The sequence below is a fragment of the Bombina bombina genome, chromosome 2 (assembly GCF_027579735.1).
Source record: "Bombina bombina isolate aBomBom1 chromosome 2, aBomBom1.pri, whole genome shotgun sequence".
Lineage (NCBI taxonomy): Eukaryota > Metazoa > Chordata > Amphibia > Anura > Bombinatoridae > Bombina > Bombina bombina.
The window spans coordinates 1,214,990,262-1,215,018,007 of record NC_069500.1 but is presented as its reverse complement, the minus strand read 5'-3'; the positions used below and the strand labels follow the sequence as shown (position 1 = coordinate 1,215,018,007).

The window sequence follows — 27,746 nt, the reverse complement described above, 5'->3', positions numbered from 1 at the left end:
ATGTCAGTGACTAAAAAATGTATGCTTTCATGTTCAAAATGATCCAGTCCTGAAAGTGTTAATTACCTTGTAAATATATGTTACATATAGCATGTCAGTGACTAAAAAATGTATGCTTTCATGTTCAAAATGATCCAGTCCTGAAAGTGTTAATTACCTTGTAAATATATGTTACATATAGCATGTCAGTGACTAAAAAATGTATGCTTTCATGTTCAAAATGATCCAGTCCTGAAAGTGTTAATTACCTTGTAAATATATGTTACATATAGCATGTCAGTGACTAAAAAATGTATGCTTTCATGTTCAAAATGATCCAGTCCTGAAAGTGTTAATTAGCTTGTAAATATATGTTACATATAGCATGTGAGTGGCTAAAAAATGTATGCTTTTATGTTCAAAATGATCCAGTCCTGAAAGTGTTAATTAGCTTGTAAATATATGTTACATATAAAAACAAAAGTACCACTTTGTTTTTGGTTTAATACTCTTCATTACGTGACTTTTGCAGTAGTATTCAACTTTTGTGCTTGTGCAATATCTCATAGCGCTTGCAGACTTATTAGTAAGCTATAGCTCTATTATTTCAATGATGATAGAAATATTATCTTTCATTACTTTGCATCTAACAGACGGGCTTGGTGTAAGATGCTCCTCTTTCCAGGTTACCTTGGGCGTTGCTGGTTTTTATGTTACATGGTGTTGACACTGAAAGTTTTAGGGTTTTTTGTACATTTAATCAAGATATTTGGTCACAATTTGCATCCTTTAGGAATATTTATAGACAGCGACTTGTTTTCAACCATATTTTAAAACCTTTGCTAATAAGTAGACTGTTTTCATTCCTTCATTTGTATCTTTTGTCTTTTCTTATTATTAATAAGCTAATTTAATGTCTGTTTAGGTTATTATAATTAACTGATAATATAAAAAAAAGAAATGCTTGACAACATAAATATCTTTTGACATATTAAAGCAATTAAAGGGAATATAAGAACATAATACTTAAAGTGATGGTAAACTCCTATGATGTTGAATAATATATTAATATCCCTCAATATTGCATTAAGCAAACCGCATACAAATTTTTTTTTTTTATACTTGCTTTTAGTATTTTTATATCTAATTGTAAATGTGTGTTATCGCGTCCAAGCTCCGCCAGTCTGAATTCTCTAGCAAAATCCAGGCGACGTGTATTTTGGTCCCACCCGCTCTGCACGTCAGAGCCTCTGCTCGCTCCCGACATGGCTCCTTAATAGCGCATGACGTATAGCAAGTAAACATTTATTCATGACATCCGATGTTTACTTCCTATATGTAAAAAACCCTGTATTACAGGGAGTCTGCGAGCTATCGTCATGATAACAAGCAGAGTACTATTTTATATGTAAAATTATATATGGAGCATAAAAATTTGTTATACATAATTTATTTTCAGGACTTATTGTGACTATGAATTGCACAAAAATATACTGCTGGTTGAAAATAGAATAAATATAATCCCCATTCTACTATTTCTCCTGTTAAGTGTGGTCAGTCCACGGGTCATCATTACTTCTGGGATATTATCTCCTCCCCTACAGGAAGTGCAAGAGGATTCACCCAGCAGAGCTGCTACATAGCTCCTCCCCTCTACGTCACCCCCAGTCATTCTCTTGCACCCAACGAATAGATAGGATGTGTGAGAGGACTGTGGTGATTTTAATTAGTTTATTACCTTCAATCAAAAGTTTGTTATTTTATAATAGCACCGGAGTGTGTTATTCATTCTCTGGTAGAATTTGAAGAAGAATCTACCTGAGTTTTTTCTATGATTTTAGCCGGAGTAGTTAAGATCATATTGCTGTTTCTCGGCCATCTGAGGAGAGGTAAACTTCAGATCAGGGGACAGCGGGCAGATTAATCTGCAAAGAGGTATGTAGCAATTTATTATTTTCTGACATGGAATTGATGAGAAAATCCTGCCATACCGTTATAATGTAAACTCAGCCTTAAATACAGTAGATGTATCTGGTATCAGGCTGTCATGTATGTATATTTTACACTTCAGTATTCTGGGGAATGGTACTTCACTGGATTTATACTGTATGCATAGACTTAACCTAATTTGCAGGGACTTGCAATAGGTTTTTAAATAACAATTAATTTATTGAGGTTAAACGTTTTTTTTGCTGGCATGTAAAATCGTTTATTTCTCTGAGGTACTGGGTGAAAAAATGTTTTGGGCACTGTTTTTTCCACTTGGCAATAGTTTTGTTTAAATTTAAACAGTTTACTGATCTCTCTCACTGTTATGTGTGAGGGGGAGGGGCCATTTTTGGCGCTTTTACTACGCATCAAAAAACTCAGTCAGAGGTTCATTTTCTTCCTGCATGATCCGGTTCATCTCTACAGAACTCAGGGATCTTCAAAGTTTGTTTTGAGGGAGGTAATCATTCACAGCAGAGCTGTGAAGATTGTAGTTGACTGTGATAAAAAACGTTTATTTGTGTATTTTTTCTGCTGTCAGGGTTAGTTATCCTTTGCTAATGGGAACAATCCTTTGCTAAAATTGTATATTTCTTACAAAGATTTGATGCTATAATTTATTTATTTCAACTGTCATAATTTTTTCTGTGCTTCTTATAGGCACAGTTCATTTTCATATTATTGTAAATTACTTGAAAAGCATTTCCAAGTTGCTAGTTAATTGCTAGTGTGTTAAACATGTCTGATTCAGAGGAAGATACATGTGCTATATGTGCTATATGTGCTAATGCCAAAGTGGAGCCCAATAGAAATTTATGTACTAACTGTATTGATGCTACTTTAAATAAAAGTCAATCTGTACAAATTGAACATATTTCACCAAACAACGAGGGGAGAGTTATGCCGACTAACTCGCCTCACGTGTCAGTACCTGCATCTCCCGCTCGGGAGGTGCGTGATATTGTAGCGCCGAGTACATCTGGGCGGCCATTACAAATCACATTACAGGATATGGCTACTGTTATGACTGAAGTTTTGGCTAAATTACCAGAACTGAGAGGTAAGCGTGATCACTCTGGGGTGAGAACAGAGTGCGCTGATAATATTAGGGCCATGTCAGACACTGCGTCACAGGTGGCAGAACATGAGGACGGAGAACTTCATTCTGTGGGTGACGGTTCTGAGCCAAACAGACTGGATTCCGATATTTCAAATTTTAAATTTAAGCTGGAAAACCTCCGTGTATTACTAGGGGAGGTATTAGCGGCTCTGAATGATTGTAACACAGTTGCAATACCAGAGAAAATGTGTAGGTTGGATAGATATTTTGCGGTACCCGGCGAGTACTGATGTTTTTCCTATACCTAAGAGACTTACTGAAATTGTTACTAAGGAGTGGGATAGACCCGGTGTGCCGTTCTCACCCCCTCCGATATTTAGAAAAATGTTTCCAATAGACGCCACCACACGGGACTTATGGCAAACGGTCCCTAAGGTGGAGGGAGCAGTTTCTACTTTAGCTAAGCGTACCACTATCCCGGTGGAGGATAGCTGTGCTTTTTCAGATCCAATGGATAAAAAATTAGAGGGTTACCTTAAGAAAATGTTTGTTCAACAAGGTTTTATATTGCAACCTCTTGCATGTATTGCGCCTGTCACGGCTGCAGCAGCATTTTGGTTTGAGTCTCTGGAAGAGACACTTGAATCATCTACACTAGATGAGATTACACACAAACTTAAAGCCCTTAAGTTAGCTAACTCATTTATTTCAGATGCCGTAGTACATTTAACTAAACTTACGGCTAAGACTTCCGGATTCGCCATTCAGGCACGCAGAGCACTGTGGCTAAAATCCTGGTCAGCTGATGTTACTTCTAAATCTAAATTGCTTAATATACCTTTCAAAGGGCAGACCTTATTCGGGCCCGGGTTGAATGAGATTATCGCTGACATTACAGGAGGTAAAGGCCATGCCCTGCCTCAGGACAAAGCTAAGGCTAGACAGTCTAATTTTCGTTCCTTTCGTAATTTCAAAGCAGGAACAGCATCAACTTCCTCTGCACCAAAACAGGAAGGAGCTGTTGCTCGCTACAGACAAGGCTGGAAACCTAACAAGTCCTGGAACAAGGGCAAGCAGACCAGGAAACCTGCTGCTGCCCCTAAGACAGCATGAATCGAGGGCCCCCGATCCGGGACCGGATCTAGTGGGGGGCAGACTTTCTCTCTTCGCCCAGGCTTGGGCAAGAGATGTTCAGGATCCCTGGGCGTTAGAGATCATATCTCAGGGATACCTTCTGGACTTCAAATCCTCTCCCCCAAGAGGGAGATTTCATCTGTCAAGGTTGTCAACAAACCAAACAAAGAAGGAAGCGTTTCTACGCTGCGTACAAGATCTTTTATTAATGGGAGTGATCCATCCAGTTCCGCGGTCGGAACAAGGACAAGGGTTTTACTCAAATCTGTTTGTAGTTCCCAAGAAAGAGGGAACTTTCAGGCCAATCTTGGATTTAAAGATCCTAAACAAATTCCTAAGAGTTCCATCGTTCAAGATGGAAACTATTCGAACAATTTTGCCCATGATCCAGGAGGGTCAGTACATGACCACAGTGGATTTAAAGGATGCTTACCTTCACATACCGATTCACAGAAATCATTACCGGTATCTAAGGTTTGCCTTTCTAGACAGGCATTACCAGTTTGTAGCTCTTCCATTCGGATTGGCTACGGCTCCAAAAATCTTCACAAAGGTTCTGGGTACTCTTCTGGCGGTACTAAGACCGCGAGGAATTTCGGTAGCTCCGTACCTAGACGACATTCTGATACAAGCTTCAAGCTTTCAAACTGCCAAGTCTCATACAGAGTTAGTACTGGCATTTCTAAGGTCGCATGGATGGAAGGTGAACGAAAAGAAGAGTTCTCTCTTTCCACTCACAAGAGTTCCCTTCTTGGGGACTCTGATAGATTCTGTAGAAATGAAGATTTACCTGACAGAAGACAGGTTAACAAAGCTTAAAAATGCATGCCGTGTCCTTCATTCCATTCAACACCCGTCAGTAGCTCAATGCATGGAGGTGATCGGATTAATGGTAGCGGCAATGGACATAGTCCCCTTTGCACGCCTACATCTCAGACCGCTGCAATTGTGCATGCTAAGTCAGTGGAATGGGGATTACTCAGATTTGTCCCCCACTCTGAATCTGAATCAAGAGACCAGAAATTCTCTTCTATGGTGGCTTTATCGGCCACATCTGTCCAGGGGGATGCCATTCAGCAGGCCAGACTGGACAATTGTAACAACAGACGCCAGCCTACTAGGTTGGGGCGCTGTCTGGAATTCTCTGAAGGCTCAGGGACTATGGAATCAGGAGGAGAGTCTCCTTCCAATAAACATTCTGGAATTGAGAGCAGTTCTCAATGCCCTTCTGGCTTGGCCCCAGTTAACAACTCGGGGGTTCATCAGGTTTCAGTCGGACAACATCACGACTGTAGCTTACATCAACCATCAGGGAGGGACAAGAAGCTCCCTAGCAATGATGGAAGTATCAAAGAAAATTCGCTGGGCAGAGTCTCACTCTTGCCACCTGTCTGCAATCCACATCCCGGGAGTGGAGAACTGGGTGGCGGATTTCTTAAGTCGTCAGACTTTTCATCCGGGGGAGTGGGAACTTCATCCGGAGGTCTTTGCCCAAATACTTCGACGTTGGGGCAAACCAGAGATAGATCTCATGGCGTCTCGTCAGAACGCCAAGCTTCCTCGCTACGGGTCCAGATCCAGGGATCCGGGAGCGGTTCTGATAGATGCTCTGACAGCACCTTGGACCTTCAAGATGGCTTATGTGTTTCCACCCTTCCCGATGCTTCCTCGATTGATTGCCAGAATCAAACAGGAGAGAGCATCAGTGATTCTAATAGCACCTGCATGGCCACGCAGGACTTGGTATGCAGATCTAGTGGACATGTCATCCTGTCCGCCTTGGTCTCTACCTCTGAAACAGGACCTTCTGATCCAGGGTCCATTCAAACATCAAAATCTAACTTCTCTGAAGCTGACTGCTTGGAAATTGAACGCTTGATTTTATCAAAACGTGGGTTTTCTGAGCCAGTTATTGATACCTTAATACAGGCTAGGAAGCCTGTTACCAGAAGGATTTACCATAAAATATGGCGTAAATACTTATATTGGTGCAAATCCAAGAGTTACTCATGGAGTAAGGTTAGGATTCCAAGGATATTGTCTTTTCTACAAGAAGGTTTGGAAAAGGGTTTATCCGCTAGTTCCTTAAAGGGACAGATTTCAGCTCTGTCCATTCTTTTACACAAACGTCTGTCAGAAGTTCCGGACGTTCAAGCTTTTTGTCAGGCTTTAGCTAGGATCAAGCCTGTGTTTAAAACTGTTGCTCCGCCATGGAGTTTGAACTTAGTTCTTAATGTTTTACAGGGTGTTCCGTTTGAACCCCTTCATTCCATTGATATCAAGTTGTTATCTTGGAAAGTTCTGTTTTTAATGGCTATTTCCTCGGCTCGAAGAGTCTCTGAGTTATCTGCCTTACATTGTGATTCTCCTTATCTGATTTTTCATTCAGACAAGGTAGTTCTGCGTACTAAACCTGGGTTCCTACCTAAGGTGGTCACTAACAGGAATATCAATCAAGAGATTGTTGTTCCATCTTTGTGTCCTAATCCTTCCTCGAAGAAGGAACGTCTGCTACACAATCTAGATGTAGTCCGTGCCTTGAAATTTTATCTACAGGCAACTAAGGATTTTCGTCAAACGTCTTCCCTGTTTGTCGTTTATTCTGGCCAGAGGAGAGGTCAAAAAGCTTCGGCTACCTCTCTCTCTTTTTGGCTTCGTAGCATAATACGATTAGCCTATGAGACTGCTGGACAGCAGCCTCCTGAAAGAATTACAGCTCATTCTACTAGAGCTGTGGCTTCCACTTGGGCCTTTAAGAATGAGGCTTCTGTTGAACAGATTTGCAAGGCTGCAACTTGGTCTTCTCTTCATACTTTTTCCAAATTTTACAAATTTGACACTTTTGCTTCTTCGGAGGCTGTTTTTGGGAGAAAGGTTCTTCAGGCAGTGGTTCCCTCCGTATGAAGAGCCTGCCTGTCCCTCCCGTCATCCGTGTACTTTTGCTTTGGTATTGGTATCCCAGAAGTAATGATGACCCGTGGACTGACCACACTTAACAGGAGAAAACAAAATTTATGCTTACCTGATAAATTCATTTCTCCTGTAGTGTGGTCAGTCCACGGCCCGCCCTGTTTTTTTATGGCAGGCTAAAAAAATTTTGGATTATACTCCAGTCACCACTACACCCTTGGGCTTCTCCTTTCTCGTTGGTCCTTTGGTCGAATGACTGGAGGTGACGTAGAGGGGAGGAGCTATGTAGCAGCTCTGCTGGGTGAATCCTCTTGCACTTCCTGTAGGGGAGGAGATAATATCCCAGAAGTAATGATGACCCGTGGACTGACCACACTACAGGAGAAATGAATTTATCAGGTAAGCATAAATTTTGTTTTTTAATAAAAAAATATATTGAAAACTTACTGGCAATGATCAACGTTACTTTTGTGTGCCATTTAGAATTGAGAGACAATGCATGCACATTAAACCCACAAGCACGGGCAAATTCGGAAGTAAAGTGAAAGTCTCATGATTAGATGAGGTTCTTGTTAGAAGACCGCTAAATCGCGCATGCGTATAGCGTTAATATGGGAGTAAACCTGTCTAACGACAGGCTAACTGATTGTTTAAAAAATATAAATAATAAATATATGCGACCGCAGGGGGCTGTATGAAGATCGCAATAGAAACGAGTAGGAATAAATATATTGTAAGCTTTTTTCAATATACTTTCTTAAATAAAATTTCACATGTACATTTAAAATTATGATTATATTGCAGATAATGTAGTATATATAACGGAGTTTACCATCACTTTAAAAGACACTGTTTCTTTGTAAATGCTGGAGGTAACATAAACAAGCAGATATCTTAATAAATTCTTGTATATAACATATTAAAATATCCATTGCTGATATTTTATTTGTTTCAGTGTTTGCAGCTTCATTTTTCCAGTTTTTCAAAAGCTTAGTGTGGTCAGACAGTGCGGCTGCTGTGCGCCCATTAAATGGCTTGTTAATTAGCTTTATGTGATAAGTAAATCAGAACACACCAAAATAGATTTCTGGTAAAGACATTTATTTGTGCCCAGGTTATGTGAGCTCAATAAAGTGATTGGTCTGGCACCTAATGGTATTCTGCAGTGGTTGGTGGTAAGATATCATTACTGGAAAGAAAAACTTAGAGAGTGAAGGACACCCATGCCCTAAATTAAATAATTATGAGATCCAAAAATGTTCTTTTGTGATCTAGACAGAGCATACACGTTTTTAAAAATGTTCCTATTTCCTACTGTCATGAAATGTGTTTCATTCCCATGGTATTCTTTGTTGAAGAGATACCTAGGTAGGTGTCTGTAGCACTACATGGCAGGAAATAGTGCTGCCATCTAGTGCTCTGGCAAATAGATAACTTTCTTGCTGTGCCACATATTGCTCCAGACACGTGCACACTCCTGAGCTTATATCCAGGCTTTTCAATAAAAGATATCAAGAGATTGAAGAAGACATTTGATTATAGAAGTAAATTAGAAAGTTGTTTAAAATGGCATGCTCTATCTGAATCATGAAATAAACATTTGTGGTTTCATGTCCCTTTAAATAAAATAAAACGTAGATTAAAAAATGAGTAGAATATACATATTCAACTTTGTTGTCTGTATTTCTGATGTACAGTACGTGATTAAAGGGACATTATAGTTCAAACAGTTCTATTTTTTTTATACTTTCTGCTAAAAAAAAAAAGACTGTTTAGCCAGAGGCGTGAGCTTCTAATATTAAACCATAGCAAGCTTCTAATTGATAGAGGTGCATCATGCCCCATAATAGTATATCCTACAAAATCCTTGTTGGTCATTGTATCAGTTTGACTGACCTTTTGCAAGAAAGGGTGCTACAAGGGAGGCTGCTAAATTCAGACGTGTGTCCTAAGAAAAGGTTAGACCTCTAATGAAGGTCCTTATACAAAATGTTCTTGTCTGTGTTTCTTACATTGTATGATGTCTGTAACATATCGTTCTACCCATGTAACAAGTTGTGCTGCTTTGTATAACCTTCTGCATGTTTCTTTCTAATTATAGTCTACCGTGCCTGCTCTATGCATGGTCTTGCTAAATGCCTGTTTTCTAACGCCTCTTTGTCTTTACTGCTTGCAACCTAATCCTACCCCAGCTACGCTGCCTCGAAAAGAGAGTGCCGTCAAACAGGAAACAGAGAGTAAGTATCACATGGGTGATGGAACTTGGTACTAAGTTGAAATCTGAGGCACAATCAGCAGAGAATCTTTTAAATATCAATGAAAATCTAATCGCCTCACAAGCCTAGATTTACTGTATTAAACTAGAGGGAAAATGAGTGATTTGTGGTTTAAATAATTTGAGCAAATTGGTGGGAACATGCCACTAATTAATTGGAAAAACAATAATTTCAGTTCGATGGCATACAATGCACCCTATAACAGTGATGGCGAACCTTGGCACTCCAGATGTTTCAGAACTACATTTCCTATGATGCTCGACTGGATTTCACAGTGCCTAAGCAACATGGGAAATGTAGTTCTGAAACATCTGGAGTGGCAAGGTTTGCCTTCACTGCTCTATAATATAGGTGTCTGGATTCTTAAAAAAAATAAACTAATTATATATATATATATATATATATATATATATATATATATATATATATATATATATATATATATATATTAGAAATTATACAAAACCATTAATAGTTTAATGATATCTAACATTTTCAAGCAGAAGGTCACAGCTGAGAGTGTTGCTCAGTTAGGGTTGAGATTCAGATGACCCCTTATTTCTCACAACTTAGATTTTATGTTATTTTATATTGGGGTGTATTTAAGGATATCCCTATATACATAACTTTTTACCCAGTGTATAACATATTTTCTGCTTTATGCCAGCATAAACATAAACATGAAAACAATACAGAAAGCATCAACACCACAGCCTGTGGAAGATATTATTCATTTAGTAACAACAATTTAGGCTAAATAATATACATAACATTAGTTTTTTAATTTCTGCTTTTTAAGGTCTTCATGGAAGCTCTGGGAAGTTGACAGGATCCACATCTAGTCTTAATAAGCTGTCTATCCAGAGTTCTGGCAGCCGCAGGTCTCAGTCGTCCTCACTGCTAGATATGGGCAATATGTCTGCCTCCGACCTGGATGTTGCAGACAGGACAAAATTTGACAAGGTATATCCCATATATGTATTCCAGCAGGATGGGCTTAGAACCTTTAGAACTTGTAGCATGGCCAGTCCATTTGCTACTACTCATGTATGTTACATTGTTAGTTTATGAAAATGTATACAGCAGGAAACTTAGCAGGGTGTTTGAGCGTTAAGACCAGAATGTGTTTTGTGTTTCTCTGGCCATTGAAATGCATTGTCTTTTTAATCTGCTGATTACATCATCAATGTAAGTTTCCATCAATTGTATACATTTGTGTGGGATTTTGGTAATTTATCTACTTCTTTTGCTATCCAAAAAAAAACACAATTTGTTTCCCAACAAATTGTGTTTTTGTGCTCAACAAAATTCAAGGGATTCTCTAAAAGTTTAATTGCATAATAAAAATTTGGAGTGTGTCTGTGTGATATAAATATATTTATATACATACATGCAGAAGTTTTAACCAGATATTTATTTAATGCAATATTACAGTGAAAGGAAACCAGCATTCAATAATCCAGTTGTTAAAATGCAGATGTTTATTTAACAAGTTCAATATATTGCTCCACCACTAATGGTTGTATGTGTCAAATTACAACGGGTGAAATCAAATTCATCTTCAGCAACTACATCTTGCTTAGTTGTTGTGTTTAGTGACTTATGTTATTTACAATAGTTCATCTGCTTAAAAGATATGCTAGTTCAGTATCCTATATTTTTTTCCTTTAGATCTTTGAACAAGTTTTAAGTGAACTGGAGCCTCTCTGTCTGGCCGAACAAGATTTCATCAGTAAATTCTTTAATCTGTCTCAGCATCAGGCCATGCAGCGGACACCATTGGTATGATGTGCAATTTATTTATTGATACTTGCGGTTATTAATTTTTTAATAGGTTTACATCAACAAATGTTCCTGACTTCCTGAATAAAATTTATGAAGTCTTTTTTGTAATTTAGCTCACCTCTGTTTTGGTCAGAGCTCTAGTATTGTGGAAGATCCATTTTAAAAATAAATCTAGAATAATGAAACAGATGCTAGGTAAAAATGTGATACCGTGTTAATTTAACTCTGAGCAATGTAGCTCACCTCAGACCATTTTGCAGTAAACACATTGATATAACAATTGTCTTCTGCTGTATTGCAGTAACTTAACATACTGTACGAGCATGAACATATTTCGAATGCATTATCACCGTTGTTTTTCAATAGCCAAAATCCATCTACCACTTGCCTTGTTCAGAGGAGCCAATCTGGACTTGTTACTGGAGTAAATAGAGCTAGTGACTATCATTTTGTTAGCAAGGTTTCCATTGTTCTGAAATGTATTATTTTCAGAATTAAATTACAGGAATGACAGCAAAATAAATAATGAAAGAGTATTGCTAAGTTGTTTTACAGAAAATAATTTCTTTATTATGCATTATTAAAGGGACAGAAAATTGTTATTGTTTAAAAAAGATAGATAATCCCTTTATTACCCATTCCCCAGTTTTGCATAACCAACACTGTTATATTAATACAGGGAGTGCAGAATTATTAGGCAAGTTGTATTTTTGAGGATTAATTTTATTATTGAACAACAACCATGTTCTCAATGAACCCCAAAAACTCATTAATATCAAAGCTGAATAGTTTTGGAAGTAGTTTTTAGTTTGTTTTTAGTTATAGCTATTTTAGGGGGATATCTGTGTGTGCAGGTGACTATTACTGTGCATAATTATTAGGCAACTTAACAAAAAACAAATATATGCCCATTTCAATTATTTATTTTTACCAGTGAAACCAATATAACATCTCAACATTCACAAATATACATTTCTGACATTCAAAAACAAAACAAAAACAAATCAGTGACCAATATAACCACCTTTCTTTGCAAGGACACTCAAAAGCCTGCCATCCATGAATTTTGTCAGTGTTTTGATCTGTTCACCATCAACATTGTGTGCAGCAGCAACCACAGCCTCCCAGACACTGTTCAGAGAGGTGTACTGTTTTCCCTCCTTGTAAATCTCACATTTGATGATGGACCACAGGTTCTCAATGGGGTTCAGATCAGGTGAACAAGGAGGCCATGTCATTAGATTTTCTTCTTTTATACCCTTTCTTGCCAGCCACGCTGTGGAGTACTTGGACGCGTGTGATGGAGCATTGTCCTGCATGAAAATCATGTTTTTCTTGAAGGATGCAGACTTCTTCCTGTACCACTGCTTGAAGAAGGTGTCTTCCAGAAACTGGCAGTAGGACTGGGAGTTGAGCTTGACTCCATCCTCAACCCGAAAAGGCCCCACAAGCTCATCTTTGATGATACCAGCCCAAACCAGTACTCCACCTCCACCTTGCTGGTGTCTGAGTCGGACTGGAGCTCTCTGCCCTTTACCAATCCAGCCACGGGCCCATCCATCTGGCCCATCAAGACTCACTCTCATTTCATCAGTCCATAAAACCTTAGAAAAATCAGTCTTGAGATATTTCTTGGCCCAGTCTTGACGTTTCAGCTTGTGTGTCTTGTTCAGTGGTGGTCGTCTTTCAGCCTTTCTTACCTTGGCCATGTCTCTGAGTATTGCACACCTTGTGCTTTTGGGCACTCCAGTGATGTTGCAGCTCTGAAATATGGCCAAACTGGTGGCAAGTGGCATCTTGGCAGCTGCACGCTTGACTTTTCTCAGTTCATGGGCAGTTATTTTGCGCCTTGGTTTTTCCACACGCTTCTTGCGACCCTGTTGACTATTTTGAATGAAACGCTTGATTGTTCGATGATCACGCTTCAGAAGCTTTGCAATTTTAAGAGTGCTGCATCCCTCTGCAAGATATCTCACTATTTTTGACTTTTCTGAGCCTGTCAAGTCCTTCTTTTGACCCATTTTGCCAAAGGAAAGGAAGTTGCCTAATAATTATGCACACCTGATATAGGGTGTTGATGTCATTAGACCACACCCCTTCTCATTACAGAGATGCACATCACCTAATATGCTTAATTGGTAGTAGGCTTTCGAGCCTATACAGCTTGGAGTAAGACAACATGCATAAAGAGGATGATGTGGTCAAAATACTCATTTGCCTAATAATTCTGCACTCCCTGTACATGTTTTACCTCTGTGATAACCTGTATCTACGCACCTGCACACTGTCCCTTATCTCAGTGCTTTTTACAATCTTGTACTTTAGCCAATTAGTGCTGGTTCTTGTATAACTATTATCATTCTCCACGGGAGTGAGCACAATGTTATTAATATGGCACTTGTACTAGCACTGCCTGGTTGTTGTGCAAAATTTAAAAGCACTGAGATAAGGGGTGGTTTGCACTTTACAGGGTCTTAGAAACAGGCAAACTTAGAGGTTATAAAGTATATAACAGAGTTGGTTGTGCAGAGCTGGGGAACGGGTAGTAAAGGCAGTATCTATCTTTTCAAACAATAAAAAAAAAAAAAAAAAAATTAGATTGTCCCTTTAAGATTAAGTATTATCAGTATCGGCTTTATACTCTACACAACTGAAATAATTGTTGAAAGTTTGAAAATATTATTAAATGCTAAACACAACAACAAACTGGTTTATTTCAGTTTGATGGACTTTATGCTAGGGTATTTGTTACCACTAGTCCTGGGGTGTGTGAGAGTTAAATGGACAGGAAACGTAAAAAAAAAAAAAGTCTCAATCAAAAGATCTTTTTAAACAAAAACATTTCTTAAATAATTCCCTTTTTCTTTTCTATTGTTTTTGTGCAAATTTAATTCAAAACTCTCTTTGTTTCCAAACCCCCTCTGTAGGACCTGTTATACAAGTTCTAACAGGGTGGTCTACCTGGGTAGGAAGACTGTAGCTGTATGTCCGTTGAGCGCAACTTTAAATGTAAACTTATATACTAGTATCAGTTGTTTTGTGTACTACAAATGCTTCTTAGTTTATAGGCACACTGCTCAGTGAGCATTAGCAAGAAGCATCTGTGAGCCTATGAGTATTAGTATGAAGAACACAACTTTTATATCAAAGTTAAAAAAAAAATGTTTCCATGATTCGGACAGAGCATACAATTTTAAACCACTTTCCAATTTACTTCTCTTATCAAATTTACTTAATTCTCTTGATATCCTTTGTTGAAGGAGCAGCATTGCACTGCTGGGAGCTAGCTGATCATATCAGGTGAGCCAATGACTAGAAGCATATAGTACAGAAACCAATCAGCAGCTAGCTCCTAGTAGTACATTGCTGCTCCTGAGCCTACCTAGGTATGCTTTTCAACAAAGGATCCCAAGAAGATAAAGCAAATTATACAATAGAATTAAATTGTAATGTTGTTTAATATTGCAGGCTCTGTCTGATTTATGAAAGACTAATTTTGGGTTTTATGTCCCTTTTTAAGTACCTTGATTGAAAGGCAAGCTAGTGCGTGAAGCATACCCACTAATCATCACCTGTGTAAGTTTGTAAGGTTCGAGATTGGCTCCAGCTGTTTTCCAGTGGTGCCTGTCTTGGTATATAAAAAAAAATACTACAAAGTATTACATTAACAAAACAAGCCTGAGAACTACTGTGTTTTCATTAGGATTAAAGAAATGGGAAGAAAAAGAAATCTAAATGTTTGTAAAATACCTGATACTTGTTAGTTCACAGCCCTGTGTCTTGTTGGTGTTCACCTTACATGCGTTCATTTAAGAACCTATTAACATATTATAGATGTATGCAATCACAGTCCAAACAAAGGCACATCTTTCATTATGTAAAAAATACAAGGTAGATAATAGGCATAAGCCACAAAACTGCATCATGATGGTTTTAAGGATGCAGAAGTGAATAATCAGTAAAGCTAAAAGTATGGCACCATAAATAATTCAATTCACTCGTCTGTTGTGGTTTTGGAGGACTTGAGCTGTATAATGTAAATCATGAGGCTAATGGCTTACAAATGGTAGTAAACAGATTTTATTGTAGATTTTTTTTTTTAATTGCTGTGAAGTCTGGAGTATGAACGTTCATTTCTCACCGAAATTGGTAAAAACTAAATTTCTTTCCTAAGACATGGAGAGTCCACAACGTCATTCCAATTACTAGTGGGATATTCAACTCCTGGGCAGCAGGAGGAGGCAAAGAGCACCCCAGCAAAGCTTTTCCCTGCAAGCAAGGATTGAGGTCTAGCTGTGTCTACGCCAATCTCTTTAGTAAGAGTAGTGGTGGCTTTTAGCAGTTAAAAGGCAGCGAGGTAGTCTTTGCTTTACTTTTAAATATTTGCTACCCCTTTGCAGAAAGCCAGAGTTGGTTACTCTGTTCTTTATTTCCTACAGGTCCCTGACAGGGAGTGTAGTACCTGCCACACCTAAGGAGCAGCATCTATCCTGCAGAATCTAAGGTAAGTGCTTTTGCCTTCTAGGTACTGAAGGACAGCAGCACTTAAGAGGTTAATCCTCTTATGGATCAATTTTTGGGACAAGTTATCCTTTTTTAGTTAAGGATACATTTATTGGACAGATCATTTATGACTGCTGGACAGCATGGAACCAATATTTTGCATGGGATTTCAGAAAGTTTGCTTAGTGGTTTTATTTTAAGCAATACTTTAATCATTGGCATGGATTCTGAGCTTTTTTATCATATTGGACAGTTTTTAGAGAGTTTACTTAATGGTCTTAATTTTAAGCCGTTTTTCTCTCTCGTATTTATTTAATGCTCACGTGATCCCCGCACTCGGAACAGAGCTCAGTGAGTTTGTAGTGCCTAGGAGTTGCCTCACATCGAGAATCGATGTCGCATCCTTCTCTTCAGCTAACGGATCATTTTTTCGTTAAGAGGAGAAGAACAGTCAGAGTCTGCCTTCCTCTTACTAGTTGGGTGTTTTCTCCTGTATGGTAGGAGCCTCAGGCTATCGGAGGTGGTTTATTAGGGGTTATTTATTTTTTATGTGTTAAAAACATTTCAACCTCTTATTTTTATTAATTTGAAATTATTTTATTATTCAATCATTTATTTTTTTGGGGGGGATCTGCTTTCTGTGGCTATGACTACGGTAATGGATTCAGAATTAGATCAGTCCATATCTATGGACAAATGCTTATTATGTTTAGAGGCTTAAATTGTCCTGCCAATGCAATTTTGTTCTTCATGCTTATCAAAAACTCTAAAATTCAAAGACAAGTTACTCCCTTCTGAGCCAAGTATCTCTCAGGATAATGCTGTGCGTGACATGCCTCAGCTATCTCCTCAAACGTCCCAAGCTTTAGTTGTTTCTAATACTGTACCTTCTGTGTCCTCTCAACCCCCTGGGGGTGTTTATTTACCTGGGGATTTTGCTACTCAGATTACATCTGCAGTAACAGCGGCTTTGTCAGCTTTCCCTCCTTCGGGTAAGCATAAGAGAAAATCTAAAAAAATGTCCTCTAGTAAGGATTCTAGTAAGGATTCTGACCCCTCTAAATCTACCTGGGAATTGCGGTGGCGCCTTATCTAGACGACATCTTGGTTTAGGCGTCATCTTTGCAATGAGCAAAATCTCATACAGTGATGTTTTTGTCTTTTCTTTGTTCCCACTGATGGAAAGTAAATCTGGAAAAGAATTCTCTAGTTCCATCTACAAGAGTGATTTTCCTAGGGTCAATCATAGATTCTCTGTCCATAAAGATTTTCCTGACAGACGTCAGAAAATCCAAACTTCTGGCTTCTTGCCTTTCCTCTAGTCTGCCTTTCGCCCATCAATGGCTCAATGTACGATGTTGGCTTTTATGGACATCATACCTTTTGCTCTGTTCCATCTGCGACCGCTGCAGCTTTGCATGCTCAGTTAATGGAACGGAGATCAATCAGATTTATCACAGAAGATAAATCTTGACCCCCCTACTAAGAGACTCTTTCATGGTGGATTTCCCAGGAAAACCTATCTCGGTAACTTGTTTCCTGAGACCGCCCTGGGTGATTGTGACTACGGATGCTAGCCTGTCAGGCTAGGGAGCTGTTTGGGGTTCTCGGAAGGCTCAGGTCCTGTGGTTTTGGGAAGAGTCCTCTCTTCCCATAAATATCTTGGAGTTGAGAGCAATCTTTAATGCCTTGACAGCTTGGCCTCAATTATCTTTAGTCCGGTTTATCAGATTCCAATCGGACAACATAACCTCAATGGCTTGCATCAACCACCAGGGAGGGACTCTGAGTTCCTTGACCATGAAAGAGGTGACTCGCATTCTGCAGTGGCTGGAAGCTCACAATTGTCTGCTATCTGCCATCCACATTCTAGTAGAGGACAATTGGGAGGTGGATTTTCTGAGCAGACAGACCTTTCATCCTGGGGTGTGGGCTCTCCATTCGGAGGTGTTCTCCAGGATAACCCTTATGTGGGGGGTTTCGGAATTGGATCTGATGGCGTCTCGTCAGAACGCCAAGCTTCCAAAGTACGGTTCAAGGTCGAGAGATCCTCAGGCCACCCTGATAGATGCCCTGGCGGTTCCTTGGGATTTCAGGCTAGCTTATCGGTTTCCCTTGTTTGCTCTCCTGCCTCAAGTCAATGCTCGTATCAAGCAGGAGAGAGCATCTGTGATCCTAATAGCTCCTGCCTGGCCTCGTAGAATCTGGTTTGCACATCTGGTGAAGATGTCATCTCTTCCTCCTTGGAAGTTACCTCTGAGGAAGGATCTTCTCATTCAAAGTCCATTCCTCCATCCAAATCTAGATTCTCTGAAGCTGACTGCTTGGAGATTGAACACCTAGTCCTGTCTAGACACATTTTTTTTGAAGGCAGTCATTGATACTATGCTTCAGGCTCGTAAACCTGTTACTCGTAAGATTTAGCATAAGGTATGGCGTAAATATCTTTTTTTTTGGTGTGAAGCTAAAGGTTTTTCTTGGAGTCGGGTGAGGATTCCAAGAATTTTATCCTTTCTTCAGAAAGGCCTGGAGAAAGGTTTGTCAGTCAGTACTCTGAAGGGTCAGATTTCTGCTCTGTCTATCCTTTTGCACAAACGTCTGGCAGAGTTGCCAGATGTTCAAGCTTTTGTTCAGGCACTGGTCAGAATCAGGCCTGTGTTTAAACCTGTTGCTCCTCCTTGGAGCTTTAACCTAGTTCTTACAGTTTTGCAGCAGGCTCTGTTTGAGCCGATGTATGTTGTATATATAAAGTTGTCATCTTGGAAGGTTTTGTTTCTCCTTGCTATTTCTTCCGCTCACAGAGTTTCTGAACTCTCAGCTCTGCAGTGTGATTCCCTGTACCTTATCTTTCATGCAGATAAGGCAGTCCTTCTTACTAAATTGGGTTTTCTCCCTAAGGTGGTAACGGAGGAATAATCAGGAAATTGCAGTTCCTTCTTTTTGTCCTAATCCTTCTCATAAGTAACGTATTTTGCATAAATTGGATTTTGTGCGTGTTTTAAAGTTTTACCTTCAAGCTACTAAATATTTTAGGCAATCTTCTGCCCTTTTTGTTGTTTTCTCTGGAAAGTGTAAGGGTCAGAAGGCCATTTCTACTACTCTTTCCCTCTGGTTAAGAAGTATGATTCGTTTGGCTTATGAGACTGCTGGACAGCAGCCTCCTGAGAGAATTACCGCTCATTCCACTAGAGCTGTCTCCTCTTCTTGGGCTTTCAAAAATGAAGCTTCTGTGGAACAGATTTGCAAGGCGGCAACGTGGTCCTCTTTGCATACTTTTCTTTCATGTAATTAGCAAGAGTCCATGAGCTAGTGACGTATGGGATATACATTCCTACCAGGAGGGGCAAAGTTTCCCAAACCTCAAAATGCCTACAAATACACCCCTCACCACACCCACAATTCAGTTTTACAAACTTTGCCTCCCGTGGAGGTGGTGAAGTAAGTTTGTGCTAGATTCTACGTTGATATGCGCTTCGCAGCAGGCTGGAGCCCGGTTTTCCTCTCAGTGTGCAGTGAATGTCAGAGGGATGTGAGGAGAGTATTGCCTATTTGAATTCAATGGTCTCCTTCTACGGGATCTATTTCATAGGTTCTCTGTTATCGGTCGTAGAGATTCATCTCTTACCTCCCTTTTCAGATCGACGATATACTCTTATATACCATTACCTCTACTGATTCTCATTTCAGTACTGGTTTGGCTTTCTACTACATGTAGATGAGTGTCCTGGGGTAAGTAAGTCTTATTTTTTGTGACACTCTAAGCTATGGTTGGGCACTTTTATGTAAAGTTATAAATATATGTGTTTAAACATTTATTTGCCTTGATTCAGGATGATCAATATTCCTTATTTCAGACAGTCAGTTTCATTATTTGGGATAATGCATATGAATTTTCAATTTTTTCTTACCTTTTAATTGACTTTTTTCTCTGTGGGCTGTTAGGCTCGCGGGGGCTGAAAATGCTTCATTTTATTGCGTCATTCTTGGCGCAAAAAAATTCTTTGTCATTTCCGGCGTCATACTTGTCGCCTGAAGTTGTTCGTTATTGCGTCATTTTTTTTACGTTTTGCGCCAAAAATGTCGGCGTCACCGGATGTGGCGTCATTCTTGGCGCCAAAAACATTTAGGCGCCAATAATGTGGGCGTCTTTTTTGGCACTAAAAAATGTGGGCGTCATTGTCTCCACCTTTTTTTCACATTATTTAAGTCTCATTATTCTTTTGCTTCTGGTTGCTAGAGGCTTGTTCATTGGCATTTTTTCCCATTCCTGAAACTGTCATTTAAGGAATTTGATAGATTTTGCTTTATATGTTGTTTTTTCTCTTACATATTGCAAGATGTCTCAGATTGACCCTGGATCAGAAGCTACTTCTAGAAAAACGCTGCCTGATGCTGGTTCTACCAAAGTTAAGTGCATTTGTTGTAAACTTGTGGTAACTGTTCCTCCGGCTGTAGTTTGTGATGAATGTCATGATAAACTTGCTAATGCAGATAATATTTCCATTAGTAATATTCCATTACCTGTTGCTGTTCCATCAACATCTAATACTCAGGATGTTCCTGTTAATATAAGAGATTTTGTTTCTAAATCTATTAGGAAGGCTATGTCTGTTATTCCTCCTTCCAGTAAGCGTAAAAGGTCTTTTAAAACTTCCCATTTCTCAGATGAATTTTTAAATGAACATCATCATTCTGATTTGTCTGTTTCTGATGAGGATTTTTCTGGTTCAGAGGATTCTGTCTCAGATATTGACACTGATAAATCTTCATATTTATTTAAAATGGAATTTATTCGTTCTTTACTTAAAGAAGTTTTAATCGCATTAGAAATGGAGGAATCTAGTCCTCTTGATATTAAATCTACTAAGCGTTTAAATTCGTTTTTTAAACCTCCTATAGTTATTCCGGAAGTTTTTCCTGTCCCTGATGCTATTTCTGAAGTAATTTTTAGGGAATGGAATAATCTGGGTAATTCTTTTACTCCTTCTAAAAGGTTTAAGAAATTGTATCCTGTGCCATCTGACAGATTAGAGTTTTGGGACAAAATCCCTAAAGTTGATGGGGCTATCTCTACTCTTGCTAAACGTACTACTATTCCTACGGCAGATAGTACTTCCTTTAAGGATCCTTTAGATAGGAAGATTGAATCCTTTCTAAGGAAAGCTTATTTATGTTCAGGTAATCTTCTTAGGCCTGCTATTTCTCTGGCTGATGTTGCTGCAGCTTCCACTTTTTGGTTGGAGGCTTTGGCACAACAAGTGTCAGATCATAATACTCATAGCATTGTTAAACTTCTTCAACATGCTAATAACTTTATTTGTGATGCCATCTTTGATATCATTAGAGTTTATGTCAGGTATATGTATTTAGCTATTTTAGCTAGAAGAGCTTTATGGCTTAAAACTTGGAATGCTGATATGTCTTCTAAGTCAACTTTGCTTTCCCTTTCTTTCCAAGGTAATAAATTGTTTGGTTCCCAGTTGGATTCTATTATTTCAACTGTTACTGGGGGGAAAGGAACTTTTTTACCTCAGGATAAAAAATCTAAAGGTAAATATAGGGCTGCTAATCGTTTTCGTTCCTTTCGTCAGAATAAGGAACAGAAGCCTGATCCTTCCCCTAAAGGAACGGTTTCTGTTTGGAAACCGTCTCCAGTCTGGAATAAATTCAAGCCTTTTAGAAAGCCAAAGCCAGCTCCCAAGTCCACATGAAGGTGCGGCCCTCATTCCAGCGCAGCTGGTAGGGGGCAGATTACGATTTTTCAAAGAAATTTGGATCGATTCGATTCACAGTCTTTGGATTCAGAACATTGTTTCACAAGGGTACAGAATAGGAACAGGGTCTGGGGTTTTACTCAAATCTATTCATTGTACCAAAGAAGGAGAATTCCTTCAGACCAGTTCTGGATTTAAAAATATTGAATCGTTATGTAAGGATACCAACATTCAAAATGGTAACTATAAGGACTATTCTGCCTTTTGTTCAGCAAGGGCATTATATGTCCACAATAGATTTACAGGATGCATATCCGCATATTCTGATTCATCCAGATCACTTTCAGTTTCTGAGATTCTCTTTTCTAGACAAGCATTACCAATTTGTGGCTCTGCCGTTCGGCCTAGCAACGGCTCCAAGGATTTTTTCAAAGGTTCTCGGTGCCCTTCTATCTGTAATCAAAAAACAGGGTATTGTGGTATTTCCTTATTTGGACGATATCTTGGTACTTGCTCAGTCTTCACATTTAGCAGAATCTCATACGAATCGACTTGTGTCGTTTCTTCAAGAACATGGTTGGAGGATCAATTTACCAAAGAGTTCATTGATTCCTCAGACAAGGGTAACCTTTTTAGGTTTCCAAATAGATTCAGTGTCCATGACTTTGTCTCTGACGGACAAGAGACGTCTGAAATTGATTTCAGCTTGTCGAAACCTTCAGTTTCAATCATTCCCTTCGGTAGCCTTATGCATGGAAATTCTAGGTCTTATGACTGCTGCATCGGACGCGATCCCCTTTGCTCGTTTTCACATGCGACCTCTTCAGCTCTGTATGCTGAACCAGTGGTGCAGGGATTATACAAAGATATCACAGTTAATATCTTTAAATCCAATTGTACGACACTCTCTGATGTGGTGGACAGATCACCATCGTTTAGTTCAAGGGGCTTCTTTTGTTCTTCCAACCTGGACTGTGATCTCAACAGATGCGAATCTGACAGGTTGGGGAGCTGTATGGGGGTCTCTGACAGCGCAGGGGGTTTGGGAATCTCAGGAGGCGAGATTACCAATCAACATTTTGGAACTCCGTGCGATTTTCAGAGCTCTTCAGTCGTGGCCTCTTCTGAAGAGAGAATCGTTCATTTGTTTTCAGACGGACAATGTCACAACCGTGGCATATGTCAATCATCAAGGGGGGACTCACAGTCCTCTGGCTATGAAAGAAGTATCTCGGATACTTTTATGGGCAGAATCCAGCTCCTGTCTAATTTCTGCGGTTCACTTCCCAGGTATAGACAATTGGGAAGCGGATTATCTCAGTCGCCAGACGTTACATCCGGGCGAATGGTCTCTTCACCCAGAGGTATTTCTTCAGATTGTTCAAATCTGGGGTCTTCCAGAAATAGATCTGATGGCTTCTCATCTAAACAAGAAACTTCCCAGGTATCTGTCCAGATCCAGGGATCCTCAGGCGGAGGCAGTGGATGCATTGTCGCTTCCTTGGAAGTATCATCCTGCCTATATCTTTCCTCCTCTAGTTCTTCTTCCAAGAGTGATTTCCAAGATTCTAAAGGAGCGTTCGTTTGTACTGCTGGTGGCTCCAGCATGGCCTCACAGGTTTTGGTATGCGGATCTTGTTCGGATGGCTTCTTGCCAACCGTGGACTCTTCCGTTAAGACCAGACTTTCTATCTCAAGGCCCATTTTTCCATCAGGATCGCAAATCATTAAATTTGAAGGTATGGAGATTGAACGCTTGATTCTCAGTCATAGAGGTTTCTCTGACTCCGTAATTAATACTATGTTACAGGCTCGTAAATCTGTGTCTAGGAAGATATATTATCGAGTCTGGAAGACTTACATTTCTTGGTGTTCTTCTCATCAATTTTCCTGGCATTCTTTTAGAATTCCTAGAATTTTACAGTTTCTTCAGGATGGTCTGGATAAAGGTTTGTCTGCAAGTTCCTTGAAAGGACAAATTTCTGCTCTTTCTGTGCTGTTTCACAGAAAGATTGCTAATCTTCCTGATATTCATTGTTTTGTACAGGCTTTGGTTCGTATCAAACCTGTCATTAAGTCAATTTCTCCTCCTTGGAGTTTGAATTTGGTTCTGGGGGCTCTACAAGCTCCTCCTTTTGAACCTATGCATTCTCTGGATATTAAATTACTTTCTTGGAAAGTTTTGTTTCTTTTGGCCATCTCTTCTGCTAGAAGAGTTTCTGAGTTATCTGCTCTTTCTTGTGAATCTCCTTTTCTGATTTTTCATCAGGATAAGGCGGTGTTGCGGACTTCATTTAAATTTTTACCTAAGGTTGTGAATTCTAACAACATTAGTAGAGAAATTCTGGTTCCTTCATTGTGTCCTAATCCTAAGAATTCTAAGGAAAGATCGTTACATTCTTTGGATGTAATAAGAGCTTTGAAATATTATGTTGAAGCTACTAAAGATTTCCGAAAGACTTCTAGTCTATTTGTTATCTTTTCTGGTTCTAGGAAAGGTCAGAAGGCCTCTGCCATTTCTTTGGCGTCTTGGTTAAAGTCTTTGATTCATCATGCTTATGTTGAGTCGGGTAGAACTCCGCCTCAAAGGATTACAGCTCATTCTACTAGGTCAGTTTTATTTCCTGGGCGTTTAGGAATGAAGCTTCGGTTGATCAGATTTGCAAAGCAGCAACTTGGTCTTCTTTGCATACTTTTACTAAATTCTACCATTTTGATGTGTTTTCTTCTTCTGAAGCAGTTTTTGGTAGAAAAGTACTTCAGGCAGCTGTTTCAGTTTGATTCTTCTGCTTATAATTTCAGTTTTTTTCATTATAAGATTTAAAACTTTGTTTGGGGTGTGGATTATTTTTCAGCGGAATTGGCTGTCTTTATTTTATCCCTCCCTCTCTAGTGACTCTTGCGTGGAAGTTCCACATCTTGGGTATTTATTATCCCATACGTCACTAGCTCATGGACTCTTGCTAATTACATGAAAGAAAACATAATTTATGTAAGAACTTACCTGATAAATTCATTTCTTTCATATTAGCAAGAGTCCATGAGACCCACCCTTTTTTTGTGGTGATTATGATTTTTTTGTATAAAGCACAACTATTCCAATTCCTTATTTTTGTTGCTTTCGCAATTTTTCTTATCACCCCACTTCTTGGCTATTCGTTAAACTGAATTGTGGGTGTGGTGAGGGGTGTATTTGTAGGCATTTTGAGGTTTGGGAAACTTTGCCCCTCCTGGTAGGAATGTATATCCCATACGTCACTAGCTCATGGACTCTTGCTAATATGAAATAAATGAATTTATCAGGTAAGTTCTTACATAAATTATGTTTTTCCAAATTTTCCAAATTTCATACTTTTGCCTCGGCTGAGGCTTCTTTTGGGAGAAAGGTTCTTCAAGCGGTGGTGCCTTCTGTTTAGGTCCTCCTGCCTTTTTCTCCCTCCCTGTTCATTCTGTGTCGTCTAGCTTGGGTATTGGTTCCCACTAGTAATTGGAATGATGTTGTGGACTCTCTGTCTTAGGAAAGAAAACTAAATTTATGCGTACCTGATACATTTCTTTCTTTCCAGACATGGAGAGTCCACAACCCCGCCCTCTTTTTAATTATAATCCGGCAGTTTTTTTGAGTAAACCTCAGGCACCTTTTTCACCCTTGTGTTTCTTCTTTTTCCATTTTCTTTCAACTGAATGACCGGGGGTTATGGGTAAGGGAAGTTACACTTAACAGCTTTGCTGGGGTGCTCTTTGCCTCCTCCTGCTGGCCAGGAGTTGAATATCCCACTAGTAATTGGAATGACGTTGTGGACTCTCCATGTCCGGAAAGAAAGAAATGCATTAGGTAAGCATACATTTTGTTTTTCAGAGTTAACCTCTTCAGGAAGTTGGGACCTTTTCCTACTGTGTGTGGCCCCCTGCTCCCCTTCTTGATAAAAAAAACCAAAATGGGGGATCTGACTGGGTAACTTGCCTAGCAACTCAGGCTGTCCCTCATGAGCCAATCAGCACTGTTGTAGTCACATGATCGTAGTGACATTCTGAACTTGGATAATTGCATACGTCCTGAAGAGATTAAATTATGGGAAAAGGGAGCAAAATAAACAGCAAAAGAATCTCGGGGGAAATTTTTTACATACCTCTTGTGCAATCGTGGCACAAATGATTTTAAAAGCTTCTCCGGGATCCCTCTTCTTCAGAAATAGCAGACATGCATGGCTTTGCCATTGGTTTTTGGTAATTAGAAGGCCGCTAATTGCAGCTGTGCATCACACTTCTGAAATTAACAGCAGTAAAGGGGTTAATTAGTTAGCTGGTAAGGTAAATACTGTAGTAATGTACGTATTGCCCTTTTATGTGACACTTCCCACATCCCTGATCTCTCCTAAACAGCTCTCCTGAATCCTCAGGTGAATTTAATAGATGCCCTAGTGGTTCCCCGTTCGTTCAACCTGATTTACATATTTCCTCCATTTATGTTGATATCCAGGGTGATAGAATCAAACAAGAACAAGCTTCAGCAATTCTAATTGCTCTGGTTTGATCTTGCAGGATTTGGTTTGCGGATCTAATTCAAATATCCTTGTGCCTGTCTTAGAGGCTTCCTTGCAGATAGCATCTCCTTTCACAAAGGGACTTTGTTCTATCAGGATCTCAAAACACTGATTTTGACGGCCTGGTGATTCAACACTTAGAGCTGTCCCTGACAGGTTTTTCTGATAAGATTATTGGTACCTCGATTCAGGCTAGGAATCCTGTCATCAGGTGTATTTATAATAAGGTTTGAAAAAAGTTTTATCCTGATGTTCTCTCAAGTTAATGCAGGATTGTGTTGAAAAAGGTTTGTCTGCTATTTCTCCTTTTTATCCCATAAGAGGATGGCAAAAATTCCTGATATTCAGACCTTAAGGTTCTGATCAGAATGAGACCAGTTATTTATCCAGTTTTTCCTCCATGGAATCTTAAACTGGTTTTGAGGGTTCTTTTTCCCCTAGTCATTTATTTTATTAGAAGAGTTTCTGAGCTTTCAGCTTTATTATGCAAACCTCCTTTCCTGATTTTTCATCCGGACATAGCTATTGTTGGCAGTAGCTTTTAATTTCTTCGTAAGGTGGTATCTACAGATGCTATCAATCGGTAAATTATGGTTCTTTCTTTATCTTCAGATTCTAAGAAGCAACTTCTTCACAACTTGGAGGTTGTGAGAGCTTTAAAACTCTATGTTGAAGCCACAATGATTTTAGACTTTCAGTTTTCTGGATCATGAAAAGGTCAGAAATCTACGTCTGCTTCGCTTAAAGGGATAGTCTAGTCAAAATTAAATGTCCATGATTCAGACAGAGCATGCAATTTTAAGCAACTTTCTAATTTACTCCTATTATCAATTTTTCTTTGTTCTCTTGGTATCTTTATTTAAAAAAGCTGGAAAGTAAGTCTAGGAGCCAGCCCATTTTTGGTTCAGCACCTGGATAGCGCTTGCTGATTGGATGGCTATATTTAGACACTAATCAGCAAGCGCTATCCAGATGCTGAACCAAAAATAGGCTGGCTTCTAAGCATACATTGCAGCTTTTTAAAATAAAGATATCAAGAGAGCGAAGAAAAATTGATAATAGGAGTAAATTAGAAAATTGCTTAAAATTGCATCCTCTATCTGAATCATAAAAGTTTAATTTTGACTATACTATCCCTTTAAGGCCTTAATTCATAAGGCATACCTGATTATGGGGAACACTCCTGAGAGCATTACTACACATTCCATTAGAGCATTTGCCACTTCTTGGGTCTTTCATAATGAAGCTTCTACTCAGCAGATTTGTAAATCAGCTACTTTTTCCTCTTTGTATACTTTTTCACTGTGTTTTTTCAATTTGATGTGTATGTTACTTCTGAGGCTGCTTTTGGCAGAAAAGTTCTATAGGCCATAGTGCCTGATTAGTAATGTGTCCTCTCCACACACACACACACAAACTATTTCACGGTGGTCTTTTGGACTTAACTGCTTTGGCATAGATTCCCACATGTGATGTCTTGTGTACTCTCACAATCTTACAAAAGAAAACAAAGTTTTTTGCTTACCTGATAAATTATTTTGTTTCATGATGGTGAGAATCCATAAGCCCTGCCTTTTCTTTTTTTTACATTCTTCGGAAGTACTTACTTTGCACTTCTTTTGTCCAGCTGTGTCTTTCTTGCTTTTCTGTTTCCTCCATCCACTTGGCTATATTTATGACTGAGGATTTAGGTTAAGTGTGTGGGATTTATAGCTCTGGTATGTTGAGGTGTTTTTGTTTTATCTAAGTAGTTTGGAGGGTAATTTCCCCACACATGATGTTTTGTGGATTCTCACCATCTGACAAAAGACACTATCATTGCATCCCTCACAGACGTAAGGCTTTCCTTCTG

At 39.1% G+C, this 27,746-nt stretch overlaps 1 protein-coding gene across 9 annotated transcripts in view; it reads left to right on the top strand.

The window, feature by feature from the left end:
* Nucleotides 1-27,746, top strand: part of EXOC1 (exocyst complex component 1) — a 290,111-nt gene that overhangs the window by 115,729 nt on the left and 146,636 nt on the right. For 6 of the 9 annotated variants that reach the window (XM_053703947.1, XM_053703952.1, XM_053703946.1 and 3 more), the window contains 3 exons: nucleotides 9,265-9,309; nucleotides 10,148-10,311; nucleotides 11,020-11,130. In XM_053703947.1, coding sequence (XP_053559922.1) covers nucleotides 9,265-9,309; nucleotides 10,148-10,311; nucleotides 11,020-11,130 — 320 coding nt within the window. The remainder of the gene's footprint in view (nucleotides 1-9,264; nucleotides 9,310-10,147; nucleotides 10,312-11,019; nucleotides 11,131-27,746) is intronic. The other 3 variants (XM_053703954.1, XM_053703951.1, XM_053703955.1) reach the window with 1 other exon arrangement.